Genomic DNA, 20,656 nt, shown 5'->3' on the forward strand with positions numbered 1-20,656 from the left:
TTAAGTTCACTGAAACATAAAGGGAGCTGGGTGGGGATCAGGAAATGACTTTACTGGAAGGTGGCAAGGCTCAGCCTAGTTTCCCCACCCCTAGACTGGTGCCTGTATCTCTCCATCACACGCTTTCCCACAATCTGAGTGTTCTCCACCGGTCCTCTGAAGCACTCTGGGTAGAGTTCTGTGCCCTCCCACTTATTAGACCTGGGTGGAGACAGGTGCCTGTGACGGGAAGCCTGTCTTTAAAGTGCTCTGGTGTGCAGGGGAGCTTCCATAAGAGAACAAGGAATGCTTGGTTGAGGCAAGGACCACAGAATCTTCTTCTTTCTGCCCCAAGGTGGAGTTGTGGAGCTCTGAAGGATTTATTGTACATTCCTTAGCATGTTCCTCCCCCTTCTCCTTGGACTTGCAGGATGACTTCTAGTTTTGAACTGGTTTTCTTTCATTCTGTTTTGATGTTTGGTGAGAGCCAACATTTAGATCTGGTACTCCCAGCCCTCCCCATCTTCCAGGCCCCGGTTGATTATCCCTTGAAGGTCCTTCCTTAGGGCCCCTTGTCGAAGCCTTTCCCAATTGGTGCTGCTTCGGGAGGTACTTCGAGACACTGAGGGTGTAGGAAAGGACAGATAGGCACCAAAGGGTCGTGCCATCTCCAGTTTTTCTCCTGAGTCTTTTTCCAAGTCCTCAGAGTAGAGGTCATCTTGTTGCTGGAAGGCCTGTGCATAGCGGCGGATGCGTTGTCTGTTGAGATCTTGTCTATCTTCCACCCTAGAAAGAGTGGAAGGAGGGATTACTGAAAAGAAGATCCAAGTTCAACACTTGTCATCCAGCCCCACCAGTGTTGACGTTTTTGTGTAGCCAGTGTGGGGACACAGAACAGCAACCCCTCAGAGGCCAGGCCTCAGAGAGCTGCAGGCTCCGCTCTGATGAAGCTTAGGGGCCCAACCTCAAAATAGAATCTTGTCCTCAGTAGCCACACTTTAGACAATGAACATGAGGTCTAGGAAGCATGCAGACTTCCATAGATCATCTAGAAACAAGAAATCATCTAAAGTGACTGCTTAGGGAATACCACATCGCTTACCTCAAGAACCAGCGGTCCCCAAGACCATACTCTCGCCCACATATCCCAGATCGAGGCCACAGGCAGCGAGGCAGCTTCCGTTCTAGCATCACGGTAGTAGCCACAACCTTTATTTAGGTATAGAAAGGGAAGTCAGAGAGGAGGTCAGGTGCTGACTGAGGAGGTCAGGGAGAGGAGCAGGGGCCAGGCAGAGGGAAGACAATTTAGTAATAGAAAAACTCAGGTACTTGTGGCTTTCTAGAAATGGAAGCAAGCCCCCAAACCAAGATGGCAGTATGACCTTAATAGAGTCTCTTCTGTGGAAGAGAATAAATGGGACTTGGACCCCACAATTCTTTATCCTCTGACTTGAAAGCCATGATAAAGCCAGGTGAGGTACAGGTGGCATGTAAGGTTCTCAGGAGAGACCTTGATCCCAGGTACAGGCAAGAACATGGGAAGCAAAAAGGAGTTTCGCAGGTTTCAAATGTTTTGACCCTGCATGCATAAAGTGATCTGAAAATATCAACATCCCACTTGGAAACCTAATATGCACATATTTTAAAAGATTTCTTCCAGCAAACTCTTCTTAGCCAGCTTACGATTCTACTCAATTTCCACACATCACAGTTAAATGCTTTCCAGGGTTTTATAGTTTCATTTTTATTTTGCTCAAATTATTTTTGGTGAGATGAATTCTTTTCCAGGTATATTTTTAAATGGGGACTCGATTCATCTCATTGTCTTTTATGTATGCCCATCATAATGATCTGACTGAAGATAGCTTCTGCTGCTAAAGAGAGGGGTTTTTTTAATGTCATTATTTATAACACTTTCAATTTTTCTGGGTCAAATTTTGCAGGCTTCAGTATGTTGAAGAAGACTAGATAGTTCCATTCTTACTTAGGGACGAAATTGACCAAATATAGCTTTAGCCATTTGTTCATTTTATTTCTAGAAAAGACCGAAGATTTAATTGTTGAGAAAACTATACCAAATCCTTCCCAACGTTTCCAGAAGTGCTCTTTGTTGCTAATTAAATCCCCGTGGACATGTTTCATTATTTTGTAACTTATGCAAAAACCTATCTAACCACACATGGAGTACAAATGGCTCCTTTTATTCTAGCATGGCCAGTTTCTTGAGAGGGAAGGAGGTAGATGCAGTAACCCTCCTAACCACTAGAGGGCTCACCTGTGCTCTCCAGAGCTCATCCCGCTCATGGGCAACTCTCCAGTGAGTGTCACCCATCATGGCAATTAGGAGGTTGAGCATGAGCAGTGTGGCGATGATGGCAAAGGCAGCGTAGGTGATGCTGTACATGAAGGGCAGATCCACGTCATAGTTGGCAGGGCCATCGATGATGGTGAGGAAGAGTTCAAAGGTGCTGAACAGTGCCATGGGGTAGTCATAGAAATGGCCCAGCTCATCGGGGTCCTCTGTCTGGAAGATGATATAGAAGGCTGCTCCACCCAAGGGGTGAGAGTTACCATGGCAACTGTATCATGAAGAGCCCACCACTTGTCCATTTACATTCTATTCCTTTCATATTGTGGTTTCAACTCTAAATAATACATTTTAAATTCTTTGATTTTCCCAGATGACAATAAAATTACTTTATCCCCACCCTTTACTTTCCTCCTTCCAAACCCTCCCATATAGCCTTTCTTAACAAACTCATGGCCTCTTTTCATTAATTGTTGATATATTTCATATTTTTTTTCATAAATACATAAATATGGCTGGTTCAGTTTTACAATGTTACTTGTAGGTATGTTATCAGGGCTGACCCTTTGGTATAGGCTAACAAGTTGGTATACTCTTTCCTGGGGAAGAATATTTCTTCTCCCAGCATTCCTTAGTTGCCCATAGTGTGGTTCTTTGTGTAGGGTTGAGGCCCCTGCTCTTCCCCTCTCCACATTAGCAGGTTTATTGAAGTTGTTCCTGATCAGCACAAAACTGATAAATTTTAAATCATTACGCTCCACTATTTTCTACAAGACTCGTGTTCCTAATCTTCTGTCCCTGACACACCTGCCCTTCCCTTCTGAGCAGCATTCGTCCATCACTAGACATTTCCTGGCCTCCCTCCAAGTTCAGTGTGAAGATTTCCGTATCCTCTAAGCTCCTCGAAGCCCTTTCCTCCCACAGATTCCCTCCTGGTAACTTACCTGAAGCAAATCCCAAGATTACCACAGCCATCAGCCAGCAGAATCGCATCAAGTCACCAAAAATCATCTACAAAAAGGAGGAGGCAGAGGACATTCCCTTCAGGGCATTTACCTACCTGACACCAGCAATTCTTACCCCACACATTTGCTGGCTCCATATACCAGGATGGGTGGGCAAACTGAGCCTGCTGGCTAAGTCTGCCTGGCCCCGTCTTGGTGAGGTTCTTAAACTAAGGATGATTTAAAAGCTTGTAAGAGGATTTTAAACTTTTTCAAAGAAAGACACTAAGAAAAACATATAAAAAGAACTATGTTAGGGTCACAGGACCTGAAACATGTCCTGCCCAGCCCTCTGGAAAAGTCTTTGCTTGACCTTGGTCTGAGGCTTTTTATTAGGAAGCATGGGGGAGGAACTAACCTTCTGGATCATGATGGTGAAGGGACCCAGCATTTGGAATCCTCTGGCAAAGTACATGACATTGCACCAGCCCAACACCAGAGCAAACGACATGGGCACCACCTCTCCATCTGAGTTGGTGAGCCGCATCACCATGGTCACCAGCACCATGAAGGCATAAGTGACACTGGGGGGAAGGAAGGTAGGTGTAATGAGAAAGAGGTTGGGGATTTAGCTCAGTGGTAGAGCACTTGCCTAGCAAGCGCAAGGCTCTGGGTTCGGTCCCCAGCTCCGGAAAAAAAAAAAAAAAAAGAGAGAGAGAGAGAGAGAAAGAAGCCAGACTCATCCTGGGAACCTAATAACAAGAGTGCAGCTAAAACCACTTATACTGTCAGACAGCCTTCTCACATTCACCACACTGGGGTTACACATCGCAGAGAGAACTCAGAGATGAGGGAAGGTGGGAAATGCTCTAATGAGATGAAGGCTGGAAATGAGATGGAGACACTCACATGATGACATGGAATGGCCCCCCAAGAATGGTCTGCCCAAAAAATCGAGTGACCCCCAACCTGAAGATGTCTGGAATCTGGAAAGAAGTCATAGAGATACAAAGGCACTTGTAGACCAGAATGCAGACTGGGCCCCTGGGGCAGATAGCCTCCACCAGGATTCTACCCACACCTCACCTCCACCAGCAGGATGATCACAGCCCCAACGATGCTCACCAGCTCCCCCACCAGCCGGAGATCATCCTTGGGGGTCACATAGGCCTCCTAGGGGGGAAATATTTGGTAAATCACCTGTATCTGTCTGTTTTCAAGGTCTTTGGCTGTTTCAGATTCTTTCTAGCCCATCAGATTCAGCTAGTCTCAAACTCTGCTCCCAGAGTAAGAATGTATGTGTGTCTCTGTGTGGGTGTGTGGACTCTTTGTCCTCTTAGGAGAGATCTAAGTGATAGGGAAATGCTGGTACGGAGTCAAGAAAGTGGGATAGCGCTATGAAAAGCAGATGCCTAGTATACTGTCTGTCACTACCAGGGTGTCACCTGAAGGAGCTTCTGCTGCAGGAGGGTATTGTCCCTGGGGTTGGTGCGGTTAGTGATCCTGGGCTTGAGTGGGCGGTAGACACAGCACATGGTAAAGCAGATGATGTAGAGCACGTAGATGGCACCCAGCACACAGAAGTAGGGCCGCCCATACCTCTTCCACTTGAGGCTCACCAGTTCCTTCACAGGTGTCTGGTCCAGGATCTGGCGAGCCTGCAACAGAAAGAATAGAAAAGTATCTCCACAACCCTATCACCCCTCACCAAGGCCTGTGCTCCCACTTCTTGGTACCTCCCGCTTCTTGGTGGTAACAATAAGTTCCAGTAGAGATTGATCATCCCCTGAGGAGTCAATCTCAGTGAGGTCATAAAGTGTGGAAGTCAATGGCCCATAAGTCCACTGGATGTGTTTCCGCTTCTGCATCAGGTGTTGGAACATCTGAAAGAGAGTTGAGGTGGTCAGGCCTCACAGCTGAATGGAATAGCACAGCCAAGAAGGAAAGGACTAGAGAAGATGTTGGCCTTCTCTTAAAGACCAGCCTTTGGAAGACCAAAGAACTCATGTCACACAGAATCCTAGATTTATCTTGCCCCAGGAGTCATTCCAGAGCCTGGAGGTAAGAGAGGATTTTCTCTGTTCTGGAAAGGACAAATTGGCTTGGGCATTCCAGAAAATCTCAGCATGACGTCTAGACAACACAAATTTTCAGTACTTTAGTTAGAGTAAATAGGCAGAAAAAAAATACCAGGAAACATGAAAGGCATAGGTTGAAACAGATCCTAGTTAAAGCTGAGAATGGGAACTAAGGTGTGTTCTCAGTTCTCTTCTGTCCCAGTCATGTAAAAAGAGGGGCATTAAAGACATCTTAGGATATGGTCTCACCACAATGTTGCCTTCCACCCCAGCCAACTTGAAAGGGGTGAGTCCTTGGTTATTGGGCACAAGTTCAAGGGACTTCAGGTGGTCTCCCCCATCATAGGACAGTAGCAGGTTGTACATCTGGCAGGCAAAGGTTTTGTTGGGCTGCAAGATGAGTATGTGTAGTACTGTATTTCCTGGGGAAGACAGAGGCTGCTATCAGGTTCCCTGATGACTCATTCTCCATCTGAGTATTTCTCTTCCCCCTGACATCACACACACTCGAGTGCACACACACACACACACACACACACACACACACACACACACACACACACACACACACAGAGAGAGAGAGAGAGAAAGAGAGAGAGAGAGAGAGAGAGAGAGAGAGAGAGAGAGACAGAGAGAGACAGAGAGAGAGAGAGAGAGAGAGAGACAGAGGGACAGAGAGAGAGACAGAGACAGAGACACAGAGAGACAGAGACACACAGAGAGAGACAGACACACAGAGAGAATACAGCACTTTCTCCTCATCCCCGCTCTTACCCAAGGAGTCCTGGGCCCGAATGTCAGCCCCATGCTCGATGAGCAGTCTAACAATCTCCTCACTACCCACACAGGCAGCAAAGGACAAAGGATGTTCTCCTGTGGACACAAAGAAATCCATGGTAGGAGACAGCCAGTAGAGATGTGGGCCTCTAGGCCCACAATAGCCTTCTAGGCTCCCATATCTCAGCCTGTGGCTTGGGATCATTTGACTAACAAAAACCTCAGGAAAGAACAATACAGAGGGTTTTAAGGGAAACTGGTCTCTGACCTAAAGTTTTACAAACACTACACTCCCAGCCTCCCAGAAGATACAACCAAGCAAAAGGCCTTCCCTCCTCACCACTGCCCTGCTCTCCACCTCTGAGCCTGCTCCTGGCTCTTACCATAGTAAATGAGATTGTGAGGCCTGTAGTGGAAGACAGAGCCCGTAGCTCTGGCGGAGACACTGGCCCCTCGGGCAAGCAGAGCACGGACCAAGTTCACATTCTGGTTTATTACTGCAATGTGCAGTGCAGTCTGACCTGGCCAAGAGAGAATTATGAGTTGTATATCTGTTCCCAAGACTCTGAAGAAATCCCTTCCATGTGTTCCCATAGTTTCCTTGTGTCACCATCTGGGATGGATAAGAGAGACCCTGTGGGTTCCCAGGAGATCCTTTTTGTTCCCTCTATCCAATTCTTCTCCTTCTCTGGGCCTCTGAAAGGTTGGGGACCAGATATAATGACTTGTCATCAGGACTTAGCAAAAGGACAACTTGGTGACTTATAATAAAGATTAGGGATCTTCAGAAGACTTCTCAGGTTCCCCCAAATTATCGACTTGAAATTGAATAACAGCTTACCATCCTTCCCCAGGCCTCACCTTCATATAGCTCTGAAGTCATGGGCTCAAAAACCAGTTCTGGGGCAGCCTCCATTAGCACCATGGCAGCCTCCAGGTTATCATAGAGGGCAGCTATGTGAAGTGCAGTTTCCCCCATGGCTCCTAGCATTAGAGATGGGGAAAGAACATATAATGTCTTTAGGGCAGTCAATGGAGAAAAAACAGACTCTAGGTCTTGGACTCTCTTAAGGTAGTGTGTAGGATGGGGTACTAAACTACACACCAATGCTAGAACTCTACTGCATACCTTTCTGGTGCACCTCACATCCTTCAAACTTGAGCAGTTTGATCAGAGCCTGGACATTGTTTTCTTTGGCAGCTAGAAGAAGAGGCGACTCCCAGATCCTACCAGGAAAGAGGACAAGAAAGGTAATAACAGTGAACACACCCAGTTGCAGGCCATGTTATAAAGGCTTCACTCAGAGGTGTGTGTCTTAACAACAACAATGGAGTACCTAGGTTCCTGACCCAGGCAGGTGGGTCCATTACAGGGTAAGGGTCACCAACTATCTTCTCCCAATTATTCAGTTCACCTAAACTGACTTTGCCCATTTAGCTTGTGTAAGCGAGTTCCCTAATTAGTTTTCTATCCCATAGTACTAAATAAGAAAATATATGATATATTACTATATAATATATATTATAACACAACATATGATATATTATGTGTAATACATTTATTATATAGCAATGTATAGTTTATGTTATATAATTGTAAAGTATGCATATTTCATAAATATATAAATATATGTGTATGGATATATATATATATATATATATATATATATATATGCACATGGAACCAAAAGAAAGGAGTTTTGTTCAGGTATACATTCACCCCATGACCTCATCATGCCTGGAATGATCTTATTCTCAACTCAGAAGTGCCCTAAGGTTGCCCTGCACGATAAGCACTGTTTTCTATGTACTAGAGGTATAAGGAGTCCTCCGTCATATTTGTGGAGGAAGTCCACATGCAGAGAGTGGTGGGTTTTCATCTGTTACAAGGTGCCTTGCTATTTGACCTTCAGTGTGGGACATTTCATTCCCTCCACTTTACCCTGTTCTCTGGCAGTATCCTTAGGACTCAATCTAAAAACAACAATGACTTTTGAGAAATCTTGGCTCCAGGCAGTGGTCATTCATATCTCCCACTCTCTCCTCTCACATCTTAATGTCTACAATTTTTCTTTTGTAAATCAGGAATTCTATGGGAGACCGCTATCTTATGCAAATTAATATGAGATTCCAACTTTCAGTTTACCCTTTGGCCTGAATATGTCCAGGTCTGCAGTTTAGGAAGAGTCCCAATGGATTCTTGGGATAATGAAAGTTCAGGAAATCTTTCTTAAGTCAAAAGTTATTGAGTGTGGTTCATGCATGTGAAATTGTTGAAGTAATAAATCCAAGGAAACCCAGCCTCTAAAGAGCACACTTTAAACCTGAGGCAGTCAAGTCCTTTGTCATTCTCAGACCCTGTCTATAGGGTCTTAGGTGCTACTACAGCTCTACCATTTGTACCTGTGAAGATATAAATGGTGACCAACAATGGCAGATGAGGGGGATTCTAAAGAATCTGTTTTAGAGAACTCTTGTCATGAATTTCATGTGGATGTGAATGTTCTCATTTTCCCCTTCCATTCCTTCCTGAGTGCATCCAATAATGAATTCAGATCCTCCCTCAACTCCCAGCCCCCGAGATTTCCTTACTTATTCTCTTACTTTTATGTGTTTGAGGCAAAAAAGTATGTCCTTTGGCTCTGCAAATCACCTCTGTCATCTTACCCCAAGTAAAACACGTGGCTCCGATTTTACTGATTTTTTTTTTCAGCTTGGAGCAATTTAATCTTTCCATGAGGGTAAAAGCAATTATTATATTTATCCATAGATAGCCGATTACACGGCATACAAAAGGATCTGTAAAAGAGCTCACATCCTAAAGTGTTGGCAGTAGCAAGAATCTTACTGTAAACTTGGGGGCAGAAAAGTAATAAAGAGTAGAAAGTGACTTTTATTTCCTCCATCCATAGGCCCAGGGGCAACAACCCGTTCCAGTCAATCATTTTAGATTCTGTCTCCATATAGTTCTTTCTCTTTTGTTGCTACTAAAGCTCATTAATCCACATCTTTATTCTCTGGAGCAGGATTAACAAGACATTCAGTTGGTTTTCCTGTGCCCTACTTACCCCTAGTCCATCTTTTTTTCTGCTGTCAGGATAGTCTTTCTAAATGGTGGTGCAGTCACAGCTCACAAAAAGCCGACAGGTCTTTCAATGCCCAAGGATAAGGAACACAGAGGCCCTTCACGGTCTTTGTGCAACTATTTTTCCATTCTGTGATCCTCCCCCTCACTCCTTACACCTGGCATTTCAATCTCACCACAGGCCTCAGCCCCACAGAGCACACCGTTCTCGCTGGGCCTGTGCCCACAAGACTGCTTCTTCCTGAATCCACTCCCCTAACCCAGTGATTGTCCATTGTGCATTCTGCACTCCTGTGCCCAGCAAAATCACCTAGGGTGCTGTGGATGCTCACTATGATCCTTGTCAAATGGATGAATCAGCGGTCGTGCCAAGGTGGCTTTACTCCCCCTCCTTGTTGACTTTATCTACCACCCTCTAAGTCAACCTTAAATAAACATAGAATCTAAATGTGAAACAGGGTTTGACTTGGAAACACTTGGAAGTTTTCTATACTCTTCACCATTAACCATGACTCCAGCCATTCTTGAAAAGCTCTCTTACATACCTATTTTAGAGTCAGCACAAGGCTTCATCCAACACACACACACACACACACACACACACATACACACACACACTCGCGCACAGCACCACCACCATACCCCTCAAACATTTTTACTCTTTCCAATGGTTTCATTTTTGCTGTAACATATTAATCTTTGTGTTGTAAATAAAATGTTTCTTCCTCTACACTTGGAAATCACAGAGTTTCCTTTTGTTCATGACACATCTCCGAAGCTGGCAACTGTCCCCACATGTCCCTATGTAATCCTTCCTTTTGTCTGTTGCTATTCTAGTAGTCCTGGGAAAGACCAAAGCCTGCTACATACACTGAGAAGAATTATATGATGCTTATTTAAGATTGAACCTTAGTTATATAACTATTTCAGTATCACTTTATGTGTATTCTTTGAAAATATAATGCATTTACCCAGTGCATTTTGACCATACCCATTCACTACTACCTCCCTCCGATTCTATAAATATATCCTATGAAATATTTTGCGATATCCCTATAGTAACAACTTATCCATTCTTCATCAGAAAATCAAACAGAAAGAAGTGCTCCGTACCTTATCTGGCAACGTAGTCAAACCACACCCAAGTAAAGAAGCAGCTTATAATCCAGCCCAATTGGTTTATAAGAAATGGTTGCAAACTCCAGAATTCAGGAAAATGAAGGAGGAATGGTCAGGGAGCACATCCCAGACTATTACTTGTAGTAACTACATAGGACCACAAGGTGATAGCAGAGAAAGCCCTAAATTCCTAAGGTAGTTTTGCCTCACAATTTCTGGGCTCCAAAAAGAGGTTCAGGGTATACCAAAGAATGCTATAGATCCTCTAACAGCAACCTAACATAGGAGGTTAGAGGACAATTAAGGGGCAGGGAATAAGAGGAAGACACAATGCTGAACATGCCACACAGGACCATCTACAAAGAATTATTCTGCCTAAAGTGATAACTGTGCCAGGATAGAGAAACTCTGATGTACAGATACAATTATTCATAACTTATTAAGATAAAAATTCTTTATATGAAGAGCAATTAAACTTCCATGGATATTTCCTAGTAACATACAAAATATTTTTAATAATTAAAATAAGTAAGAAAAAACAAAACTGTGGAATCATGTAAACTGTAGTGACAGAGTAACAAAGAGAAATGGAAGCTATTAAAAACATGAAGGATATTTCAAGATTCTTCAACATTTTGTTTTACTTGGCAATTGAGTATAAAATTGAACAGTTCTGTGATGGCTTGGGGAAAACTCAGTTAATGGAGTTCTTGACACAAAATCTAGCATATTGTTTTTGTTGGGGACATAAGTTAGTATTCTCTTGTTCAAACCCAGCACTGTGCTTCCAAAATAAGAGTCATTGGCTTCTCTATGACTTCGGCTTCCCAGACCTTCTGCTTCTGGTTTTTATGAACATATAAGTCTATGTGTGCCATGTATATGAGTCATGTTCTGTTGTTTATTCTGGGAAACAAGGAAGGATCCACTGAGTTTTAAGAAATGTTCAAATCAGAAGAGCACCAATTTTCAGAAATGCAATCTAATCTGTTCAAGTAACAGATGGAGCCTCAGGGTGAGTGCTCTGAAGTGCTTCGTCCAAGCAGGTCAGACTCTGAGCTGAGACGAGAGTACCTTGTTAGCCATTTCTCTGTCCTTCTTCTTTGTGTTAATTAGGTCCAGAAGTGGGGGTCTCTGAGGATATACATGAGTTTCTCTACAAATACCATTAGAGATGACTGTAGGCACCAGTAGATGGTGAGGGATAATACTATGTGATTGCCAGGAACATGCATTTTTTTAGTTCTGACTAGATTTATTTCCGTTGGGAGGAGATCACTCATAGCCCCACTGATTGCCATCATCCTCAGTAGCTGCCTTTTAAATAATATATTTTTTTTTGCCATGATCCCATTTGTTCAATTTGCCTTTCAGTTTCCAAAGCAACATCACTTAATGCCGTATTTGCTTTCTATAGCCATACAACACCAGCTGAGTAATTCTCTCATTTGTTTTTAATGAAAAGGAAACTGAGGCAGCAAGGTTAAATAGTTGCCAGAAGATCTCACAGGGTTAAAAAGCAGACCTGATTACCAAGAACATAGCTCTAGGCACTTTCCACTAAACGATGTGGTTCTTCTAGTTTTTATGGCTCTTCCTGATTTTTCTTGGGAGGTGGGGGTCAGGCCCAGAGCAATGACCACAGATGAGAAAGATCAGTCATGTGTGGTAACATGGCATACACTGGGCACTCATGAGCCGCCTCCCTCCAGCTGAGATAAGATGAGGAAGTCAAAATCTGGAGAACATGGCTCTTTCAAGATTTGGAACCAAGCTGTTTCTTACCTGCCAAAACTCCTTTTCTTGGGCAAGTGAACATGTACCTGTGTGTGTGTTTATCAAGGCAAGAACTACAGAAAAATGTCAGAGCTTAGCCTGCACAGACACTTCACCTCATATATATTATTTATACAGGTATCTATGTAACCCAACTCAAACATCCAGCACGACTCCCTGTCCTCCCAGGAACTGAAAATGCCAGCACAGTAGAGGTGGGAAGTCAGGTTGGGCAGCCTCCGTGAAGTTCTCAGCACACCCCACACTAGCAGAAATCAGATACCAGATAGAACAATTTCTTTCTGTACTCCCTCAACACTTGTTCAAACCTTTGCGTGACCTTCACCCTTTTAACATATGTATGGTTATTCTTCCAGAATCTGTAGGATGGACAGTGTTCTAGAAGATCCCACTCTGTACCAAACTTCATACAAACTCAAGTCCCCTCCATACAGTGATATAATATCTGCATATAGTTTATATATTCATAGTGCACTTTTAAGATTATGACTATACTCTGTGGCCCAGGCTTGTGTATGTACTCCGTGGTAAACTTGTGGCAACACTCCTGCTTCAGTCTCCCAAGTCCTTGGGTTACAAGTAAAAGCCGTAATATTCATCTTATGTATTAACTTTTGTATTTTAGGAGACAAATTTTCACTGTGTTATCTAGGATTATGAGTCCCGTTTCAGTATTCCAAGTACTGAGTATACAGGTATGCATCACTTCTCTAACTTCCACCTGTGTACTTTAAATGATCTCTAGGTAACCAATAATGCCTAATGGGATATAAATGCTCTATAAATGGCTATTGTACAATATTGTTTAGGAATGATGACAGAGAAAAATACCTGATAAGTATTGATGTAACTACCGTGAACCTGTTTACATAGCACATATAAGCAACAAAATAACTTTGTTGTCTTAGTATTTCCTCTCTGAGCTTGATTTAATCTGAAGATATGTAGGGACAGCATGCACTTTGGTACACGTTGCTCATCAGAACACAAGTTCCTTGAGAAACAAAAACTATGATAATTTCCCAGAAACCTAATGGAGTATGAGTTATGCTCAATCGATGTTTAATGCATTGGATATACAGAAATGAGACTTCAGGCCAGAAAAAAATAGTTTAGAAGAAACGAGAAAGAGTTGAGAATTCAGTTAACATGAGTTTAAACTGGGGAGCTGCGTGATTAAGACCCAAGAAAAGTATATCACACAGAAAAAGGCTGACTTCCCTCTGCTCATCTTACAGGGTTCTTAAAAAGCTTTGCCTTCTGGTGAGACCATTCACAGTGAAATCCTACCAGGTCCGATTCCTAGAATTCCATTTTGGGCTTCCTCTCTTGAGCTCTAACTTGCCTTTACGGGGATAACAGAATCTCCTTCCCTCCAAAGCCTGACTTCATATCAGATAAACCAGTGATGGTACTCATTATAGACGACGAGATTCTTTCACAGTTCACAGTGCTAATTGAAGTGCTCACCCCAGCTTGTCTTAATTGCTGTCATGTCTTCCTTGTGTATAGCTGACCTCTCAGGCCAAGAAACTCCTAGGAAATTTCAGTTCCTTCTGGGAAGGACCATCCAAAGAAGGCCACTACCATGGACACCAATTTTCTGGGAAGAAGAGGGTTAAGGAACTCTGGAACCAGATGTGGTGATCTGAAAAATGGGGAGGAGAATCCTCTTACTGGTTGCAATAGACCTTCCTAGCCTAACACTGCAGACAACGAGGCCCATCAGAAGGTAGGAAGAAATGGATGCAGATTAGATGAGGGCAAGTAACATATGCTTAGCCAGACTGCCTGCTCGGACCCAACTCCTTTACTTTGCTCTTCCTGTATATGAGATGTAGGAACCTCACCTGCCTCTTTCAAAGCCCATGACCTTTCTGCAGTCTGCCTGATGCCCTCAGCAACAGGGTCCTGAGAGTGGGAAGAGAAGAAGTGAAACCAATGAGGAATTATTCTCTAACAACAATGCCATTCTATTGTCCTCAGATGTCATCAGCCAGACATGTGCCCTACCCCCCACTTTCCCAGGCCTGGGGGAGAGAGGTGGGTGGCTGCTGTGAGAGACAGGAAAGCCGCAGCTCCAAGAAGGTGCATATCCCACCACGGAATGTTAATCAAAAGAATAGGAAATCCCAGGTAGCCTTGAGGCCAGGCTAAGACAAGCCCTGCATTCAAAGATGGAGGAAAACCTGAAGACAAGAACTTCAGCCTTTCCTCTGTGAATATACATACATGCTACCTGTCACAGAATTGCCTTGGAGGGAGGCCACAAAAGCAGGACTTCCTTTAAACATGTCACCAAATGGGTGAGGGAACCCCACTGGCAATGTCAGAGAGAAGACTACTCACAGGTTCCGCCCAAGATCCAGTGGATCACCCATTTTCCTGCTATCAGAGCCAACTCTAAGATACCATGAATCAGAAACAGGTATCCAGTGAATAGAGGGAAGTCTATTTTTAACAGATAGAATCAAAATATGAGATTTTCTAAGGGCTTAAACTCCAGACTCTCTCAGACCCCCTAGCCTATGCTTACTATGAAAGAGACCATAGTGAACATCTATGGCATTGAGTCCGGGAGTCCATACCAACCCATGAATAGAGAGGAAGGCACTCCAGGCTGCAACTCAGTGTTGCTGGGTCTTTAAACTCCTCCAAGTAACGGAGACAAATGCACAGGAATGATATGTATTTTCACATTTTTTGCCATATTTTATTATTGTTTTATTTGTTCGATCACACACATTCATTTCTACATGCATGCTTATGTATAAAGTGTATTTCTGTCATAGTTTGTCGTGGGGGCATGGAGTAAGATACATCAGACATTACACTGCCACCACCGTCACCTGTTGGGTAGAGGCTTCAAAAGGGGCAGTGAGGTTCCTGACTCCTGGGAATGGACTCACAAGAAACCTGCAGAAATGAATGGGACCTTAAAAGAAACTAACAACTGTGCCCAGGCAACCTCCCACCTGACATCCTGGCCAGCTAGCCTCATGGGCCAAGACTCAGGAGAAGGTGCTAACAAGGGGCACAGACTGTCCAGACAGGGTGCAAAGAGAATACTCAAGCTGGGAGGAGGTGGGGGGTACGCCCTGCTGCTGCAGAAGTAGAAGACACAGAAGCAGATGGCAAACTTACCTCTTCTGCTGCAGCAGGTTCTGCTCATCTCGGCTCTGAGCCCAGGACTCTCGTCTGTGGAACCATCTGCAGAACTTGTTCCATAGGCAGAGTATTAACCCCTTCTCCTTGGGCAGTGACCACCCCATGGGGTGGAAGGCTGAGTCCTTGGGGGGCTGAGGCTGATGCCAGACCCCACCTGGGCTCGACCCTGGGGCCACATTGGCATCCCCAAGAGCCGGCCTGCCCTCTCTCTGTAGAGGTCCCGTCTCCTGTGTTCTGCCTCCTACTTCACCTGTGGAGCTGGTGAGGCTTCCCGTGGCTGCTCTTAGGAGTCCGAAGAGGGCTCCTGCTTTGTTCCACTTGGCAGAGCTGGAAATCTGCTGGGCTTGTATATCGGAGCTCCTGTTGGGAGTGAGCAGGAGCTGTGTGGGCACTCCCTCCCTCCTCCCAAATTACCTGAGATTTAAAGAGACAGAACCCAAAGTCCTGCCTACCAAGGCCATGCGTCAGCTGCAACTCTCTCCACCCTGGAACTCTTCCCCTGTTCTTAGGTCTTCAAAGAGATTAAAGAGCTGGTTCCTGGACTTTGGGATATCTAGTGACCTTTTCTAGGAAGGCCTGGACAAGTCAGTCTCACTTGAAAGACTCTTGGCACTGAGGAGAAGGAAAGCAAGAAAGGGCCTTTTGCAGGATGGAGGGGCTTCTGTCTGTTTTTACTGAAGTTCTGAGGATTTAAGTTCTCTCAGGGTTAAATGTCCCACCTGGCCCTGAGTACACGTATAAATAGCAAAGATTCTGAGTTCTCACCAACTTTGAGATGGCACTGGTTTCTGTAAAGAACCAGACAGTACACATAAGCATTATAAGCCTAGTATAGTCTCTGAGAAACACTTTTTGTCTTTGGCTTGGGTTGTCTCCATTACCACCACTTAAAGATGTAATATATCCATCCCCAGGCTGGTGAGTCAGGGTATAAAATCTAGTGGTGGAAGACCCAGCTTCTAGTGGTAGGTGGGTTACGTAGTAAGACACAGGTTGGTCCCAATCCCAGCCCTGTACACACAGAGGCAGAAAATGGGAAGTTAGAGGGCAGCCTGTGCTACACAGTGAGACTTTGTCTGGAAATCAAAGCTACAAGAATGCCTAGAAAAAATGTATTTTTCAACAAATATAAATATTTTAGATGCTCTAGAGTATTTTATCTAGCAACTCTTCCATAAAGACATTGGGTCACTGCCACTGGCACCGTGTGCTACAATTGAGTGTGTCTACACAAACTCACAGAGAGCCTAGAAGGCAGTTATTATTCATATTTTGCCCATGGAGATAACAGAGGTTCCAAGTGCTAAAGTGAATCCCCAAGGTCACAGAAGTGACAGGGAAGCCCAAGCTCACCCAGTACTGGGCAATGTACTCACTCTAATTGGCAAAGAGATTGCTGCAGAGTTAAGACTTCCACAGACATAGTCACAGGTACCTTGGGCAGCAGCAGCAGCATTGGACTGCAACAGAGGCCTACCTGCAGATAAATCTGGCTTATTTCCCCTTTGTGGAAGAAGCCAGAGAAGCTCTGCCTTATTCAAAATTCTGCTGCCTTCCAGGGGCTCAGTGATCTGGGATGGCAGTTGGCTGTCAGAAGTCACAAGTGTCTGTATGTCATTCTCCAGGTTCAGTGTGTGTGTGTGTGTGTGTGTGTGTGTGTGTGTGTGTGTGTGTGTGTTGTATTATGGTTAATGTCTTATGTGTAAGCGCTATGTTTGCATGTGTGTGTAGTATGCCTGTGCTCTGGGTGCTGTATTATGTATGCACCATGTGTTTGACATATGGCATGTACATTATATATGTGCCTTTGATATGTCTGTGGTGCTTTTTGTGTGCAAGCTTTGAGTTGACTCTGATACTGTATGAGATGTATAGGGGTCTTGCATATGTGTATGTGGGATATGTATTATATACATTGTATTTGTTGGCATTGTATGTATTGCATGTTTAATGAATGATATATACATGAAATATGTGCTTTCCATGGAACGTGCATGGGGCAGGGAGTACATGTGTCTGTTTTATGATTCATATGCATGTAAAAATGGTATGTGGTATGCATCTAGTATCTAGGTGTAGTATTGTTGCTGTAGTATGTGTTTTCTCGGTGGGGTGGGCCATATGTGTTGTGTGTGGGTAAGTTTGTATGTCCGCGCTCAAGCATGTGTGGGGAGAGGTTCTTGGAAACAAAACTGAGGTGTTTCTGTGGGTGGGGTATGGAATGGCCACCTTCAAATGGAAAGCTGCTTGTGTTTTCCTGCTCTTGGGCCTAAGGCCAGGCCATACAGCCCTGAGCAAACAATGCACTTCGATTAGCTGCCTTCCACACCCACCTAAGGGTCAGTGAGTTTGAGCTGGGTGGGGGGAAGGCTAGAATCCAAACCTTGAACCCAGGACCTTTGTGCCCATTAAGCCAAGTGTTAGTCTGACGCTGACCAACTCCACCTTCTCTGTCCTCTCCAGCTCCAGGAAAGGACCCCAGTTTAGTCACTAGTCGGAGAGAGGATAACACAGCCAGGCTTGTATCATGCTGTGGAGTGAGATAATAGAAAGTTAGAAGGAAGAAATAATTTTCTACTGTTTTTTCCCTTTCCTCTTGGCTTCCTTCTCTCGGCCTCGTTGTGGAACGCATAGTGCTACAGATGGAACATGGATAATAGTATCAAAACGCATAGAGGTTCAGTTGGGGTGGCTTGGCACTCACCAATTTGGACATCAACATTCTATCTCTTTGTACCCCACATCATGTTCTTAGGACAGGGTGAGGCTGTAGACTTAAGTCTTTATCCAAGGTCTGATAATGGCATCCCCATCATGCACTCCAGTCCTGCAATTGACAGGTATGTCCCCTTATACCTCCTGCTGGTTCTGAGGGGACAGGAAGCAGGCTGAAGATCATATAGCTTTGTCTTCATGCCACCACTGAGAGAAGAGTTGTTTTGGCAGCCTAGAGCCAAGGGTTCTCATGTTGCATACTGTCTGTGTTGGAGTGAGGGATGATCACAGGCTGTCACAGGGATTGGCCTCAAGTTGAGAGACTTCTCATCTCACTATTTCTAAATCTATTTTCCTGATGACAACCCTGAGGAGACCTGTGACATGGGATCTGCAATTTAGCTTCCTTTATGATGGTCAGCAGACAATGAGTCTAGAACAGGCCAAGGGGCTGCACAGGAATACTTCATTCTGTTTCTTCTTGCTTTGGGCTTAATCTCCCATTATAAGCTGAGGCAATGGGAGGGGGACATCAAAATATTAGTGGCCCCCTCTAGGGGTCATATGCAGTGGGGCTTGAGATGTTGATGAGATTACATGGGTCTATCTGGACTTATGTCTGAGAATGGGCCTGAGATGCCAGTTTCTGCATTTGGCACAGTTGCTGAACCTGGGTACCAGGCATACTGAAGTACTTTGTTTTCCTGTAGGACCTGATGCATACATCTTCCAATGCTTAGCAACTTCTGAACCTCTAGTCCCTAAGTGACAATAGTCTCCCCTGCCAACATCTTCAAGGGGCAAAATCAACTTTCATTGAGAGCCGCTGATAGAGTATAGTGTGTGTGTGTGTGTGTGTGTGTGTGTGTGTGTGTGTGTGTGTGTGTGTTTTATACTTGGATAGTGAATAGGCCAAAATTGCTTTGTATATTTAATATGATATATATGTAGTGTACAATGTGTGCTATGTGTTATGTGTATATGTGTTATGTATGTCATAGTGTATGAAGTAAACCTGTAAGTTGAATGAAGTATATATGTCGGTGGTGCATAGTATGTTTGGGATGTGGTATGGGCAGTATGCAGAATATGTACTACATATATGTAGTATATACATATGTATGTGGTACAGTTGGCATACATATATTACTTTTACTGTTGTGTGATGAGTGGTTTGTATGCAAGTGTGCCTTATATGCATATACGCATATGTGCTGCTTGTTGAATATGTATGTGTTGTGTTGTTATATGCATATGTAGCAGATAGCTTGTTCATATATGTGAGTTGCACATTTATGGTGTGTGGGCACGTGTATCCATGTCTAAAGCTCTTTGTAGTCACTGTGGAGCTCTGGATTTCTGGGTTCATTATCCTTTCCAGCTCTTCCTCTCTTGTTCTAGTGACTCTTTCTGCCCATGCTTCTTATTCTGGTCCCTCCAGGAAAATGTCTGTAGGTGGTTTGGTCAGCAGAAGATTTGCTGGCAGGCAGTGGGGTCTTCAGGGATGAAGCTAGGGCAGGCCAGGGAGGACAGAGAGATCAAAACCAGTGCTCGCTGAGAGTGGAGTTTGTTCCAGTCACTGGGTTCAAAAGCCTTGAGTGCCAACTCATAAAGCCAGTGGACGAGCTGGACAGGTTAGCAGGTGAACGGGCACATACCACAGACACACACACACACACACGCACGCACGCGCACACACACACACACACACACACACACACACACACACACACACACACACACAGCACCACCCAGGGGCTGCCATATCTGATTGGGAGGCTGGCAGACTGGGCTCTCGTGCTAGCTCTGTTGCATCTGTGAATGAAAGACAGTTTGTGCCGAAACCCTTCAAGGTCCTTTTCAACTCAAACATCCTGTGATTCTGAAGAAATAGGAGTCAGGTGCAGATTCATGTGTACATAAAGACACTTCAGTTTTCACAGGTCAGGAGGTCTAATTTCTTGCAGAACTTTTGTATACCTTTCCCCCAAATGTGCCTTTGTTCCCCTTCTCTTCCTCCTGTCAACTGCTGTTGTAGCTCCATTAATTTGCCCCATAGTAAATTAATGCTGTGATCATTTCCTGCTGCCTCCTGCGCAGGCCCCACTGAGCTTTACAACATGAGAAGCACTCTGGAGTTTCCCACTCTCTGTTTCTTTTGAAAGTTCTAGAGAAGGGACTAAATAGGATGGCTGAAAGGCCAAGGTGCTAACCACTGGCCCCTAGGGAGGCCAAGGCCATGCTGAGCAGTACCAGGAAGCCGTTTCTATTTTCTGAGATGCATGTGTGCACATTTTTGACAGTAATTAATGCATATTTCATTTGAAAATGTATCACTGTGTTGGAGCAATGTTTTTTGTTGTGGGTTGGTTTTGTTTTGTTTTGTTCTTCAGTTTTTCAGGTTTTTTGTTTGTTTGTTGTTTTGTTTTTTTGGCATGGGGCACTGTGTAAGTGTGAGCATTTCTGTTTTCTGGTGTCCTATGACTAGTTTGTGCATTTTAAAATCTACACTGCCCTCTGCTTTGCAGGCTTCACCTAGGTCATATATGGGTATATGGACGGGAGCATCTACCCTCCTATTGTCCTCTTTCCTCCACTTACTTCCTTGATCTAACTCTGCCACCTTCCTAGACACATTACTAGTGGGAGACTGTTTGGCTCCACCCTGATGAGACTGGGTACATTC

General features: G+C 44.3%; 1 protein-coding gene across 1 annotated transcript; it reads right to left on the reverse strand.

Annotated features, from left to right (window-relative positions):
• Positions 1–27: 27 nt before the first annotated feature.
• Trpv6 (transient receptor potential cation channel, subfamily V, member 6) lies at positions 28–15,575 on the reverse strand. The gene is given in 15 exon segments (NM_053686.3): positions 28–765; positions 1,082–1,188; positions 2,255–2,523; positions 3,232–3,298; positions 3,650–3,815; positions 4,141–4,217; positions 4,318–4,404; positions 4,677–4,889; positions 4,968–5,114; positions 5,559–5,731; positions 6,084–6,182; positions 6,470–6,607; positions 6,948–7,070; positions 7,216–7,313; positions 15,232–15,575. Coding segments are annotated over 15 exon segments (2,304 nt in total). The 5' UTR covers positions 15,480–15,575; the 3' UTR covers positions 28–473.
• Positions 15,576–20,656: the final 5,081 nt, after the last annotated feature.

Source organism: Rattus norvegicus, chromosome 4 (genome assembly GCF_021556685.1).
Source record: "Rattus norvegicus strain SHRSP/BbbUtx chromosome 4, alternate assembly SHRSP_T2T, whole genome shotgun sequence".
Lineage (NCBI taxonomy): Eukaryota > Metazoa > Chordata > Mammalia > Rodentia > Muridae > Rattus > Rattus norvegicus.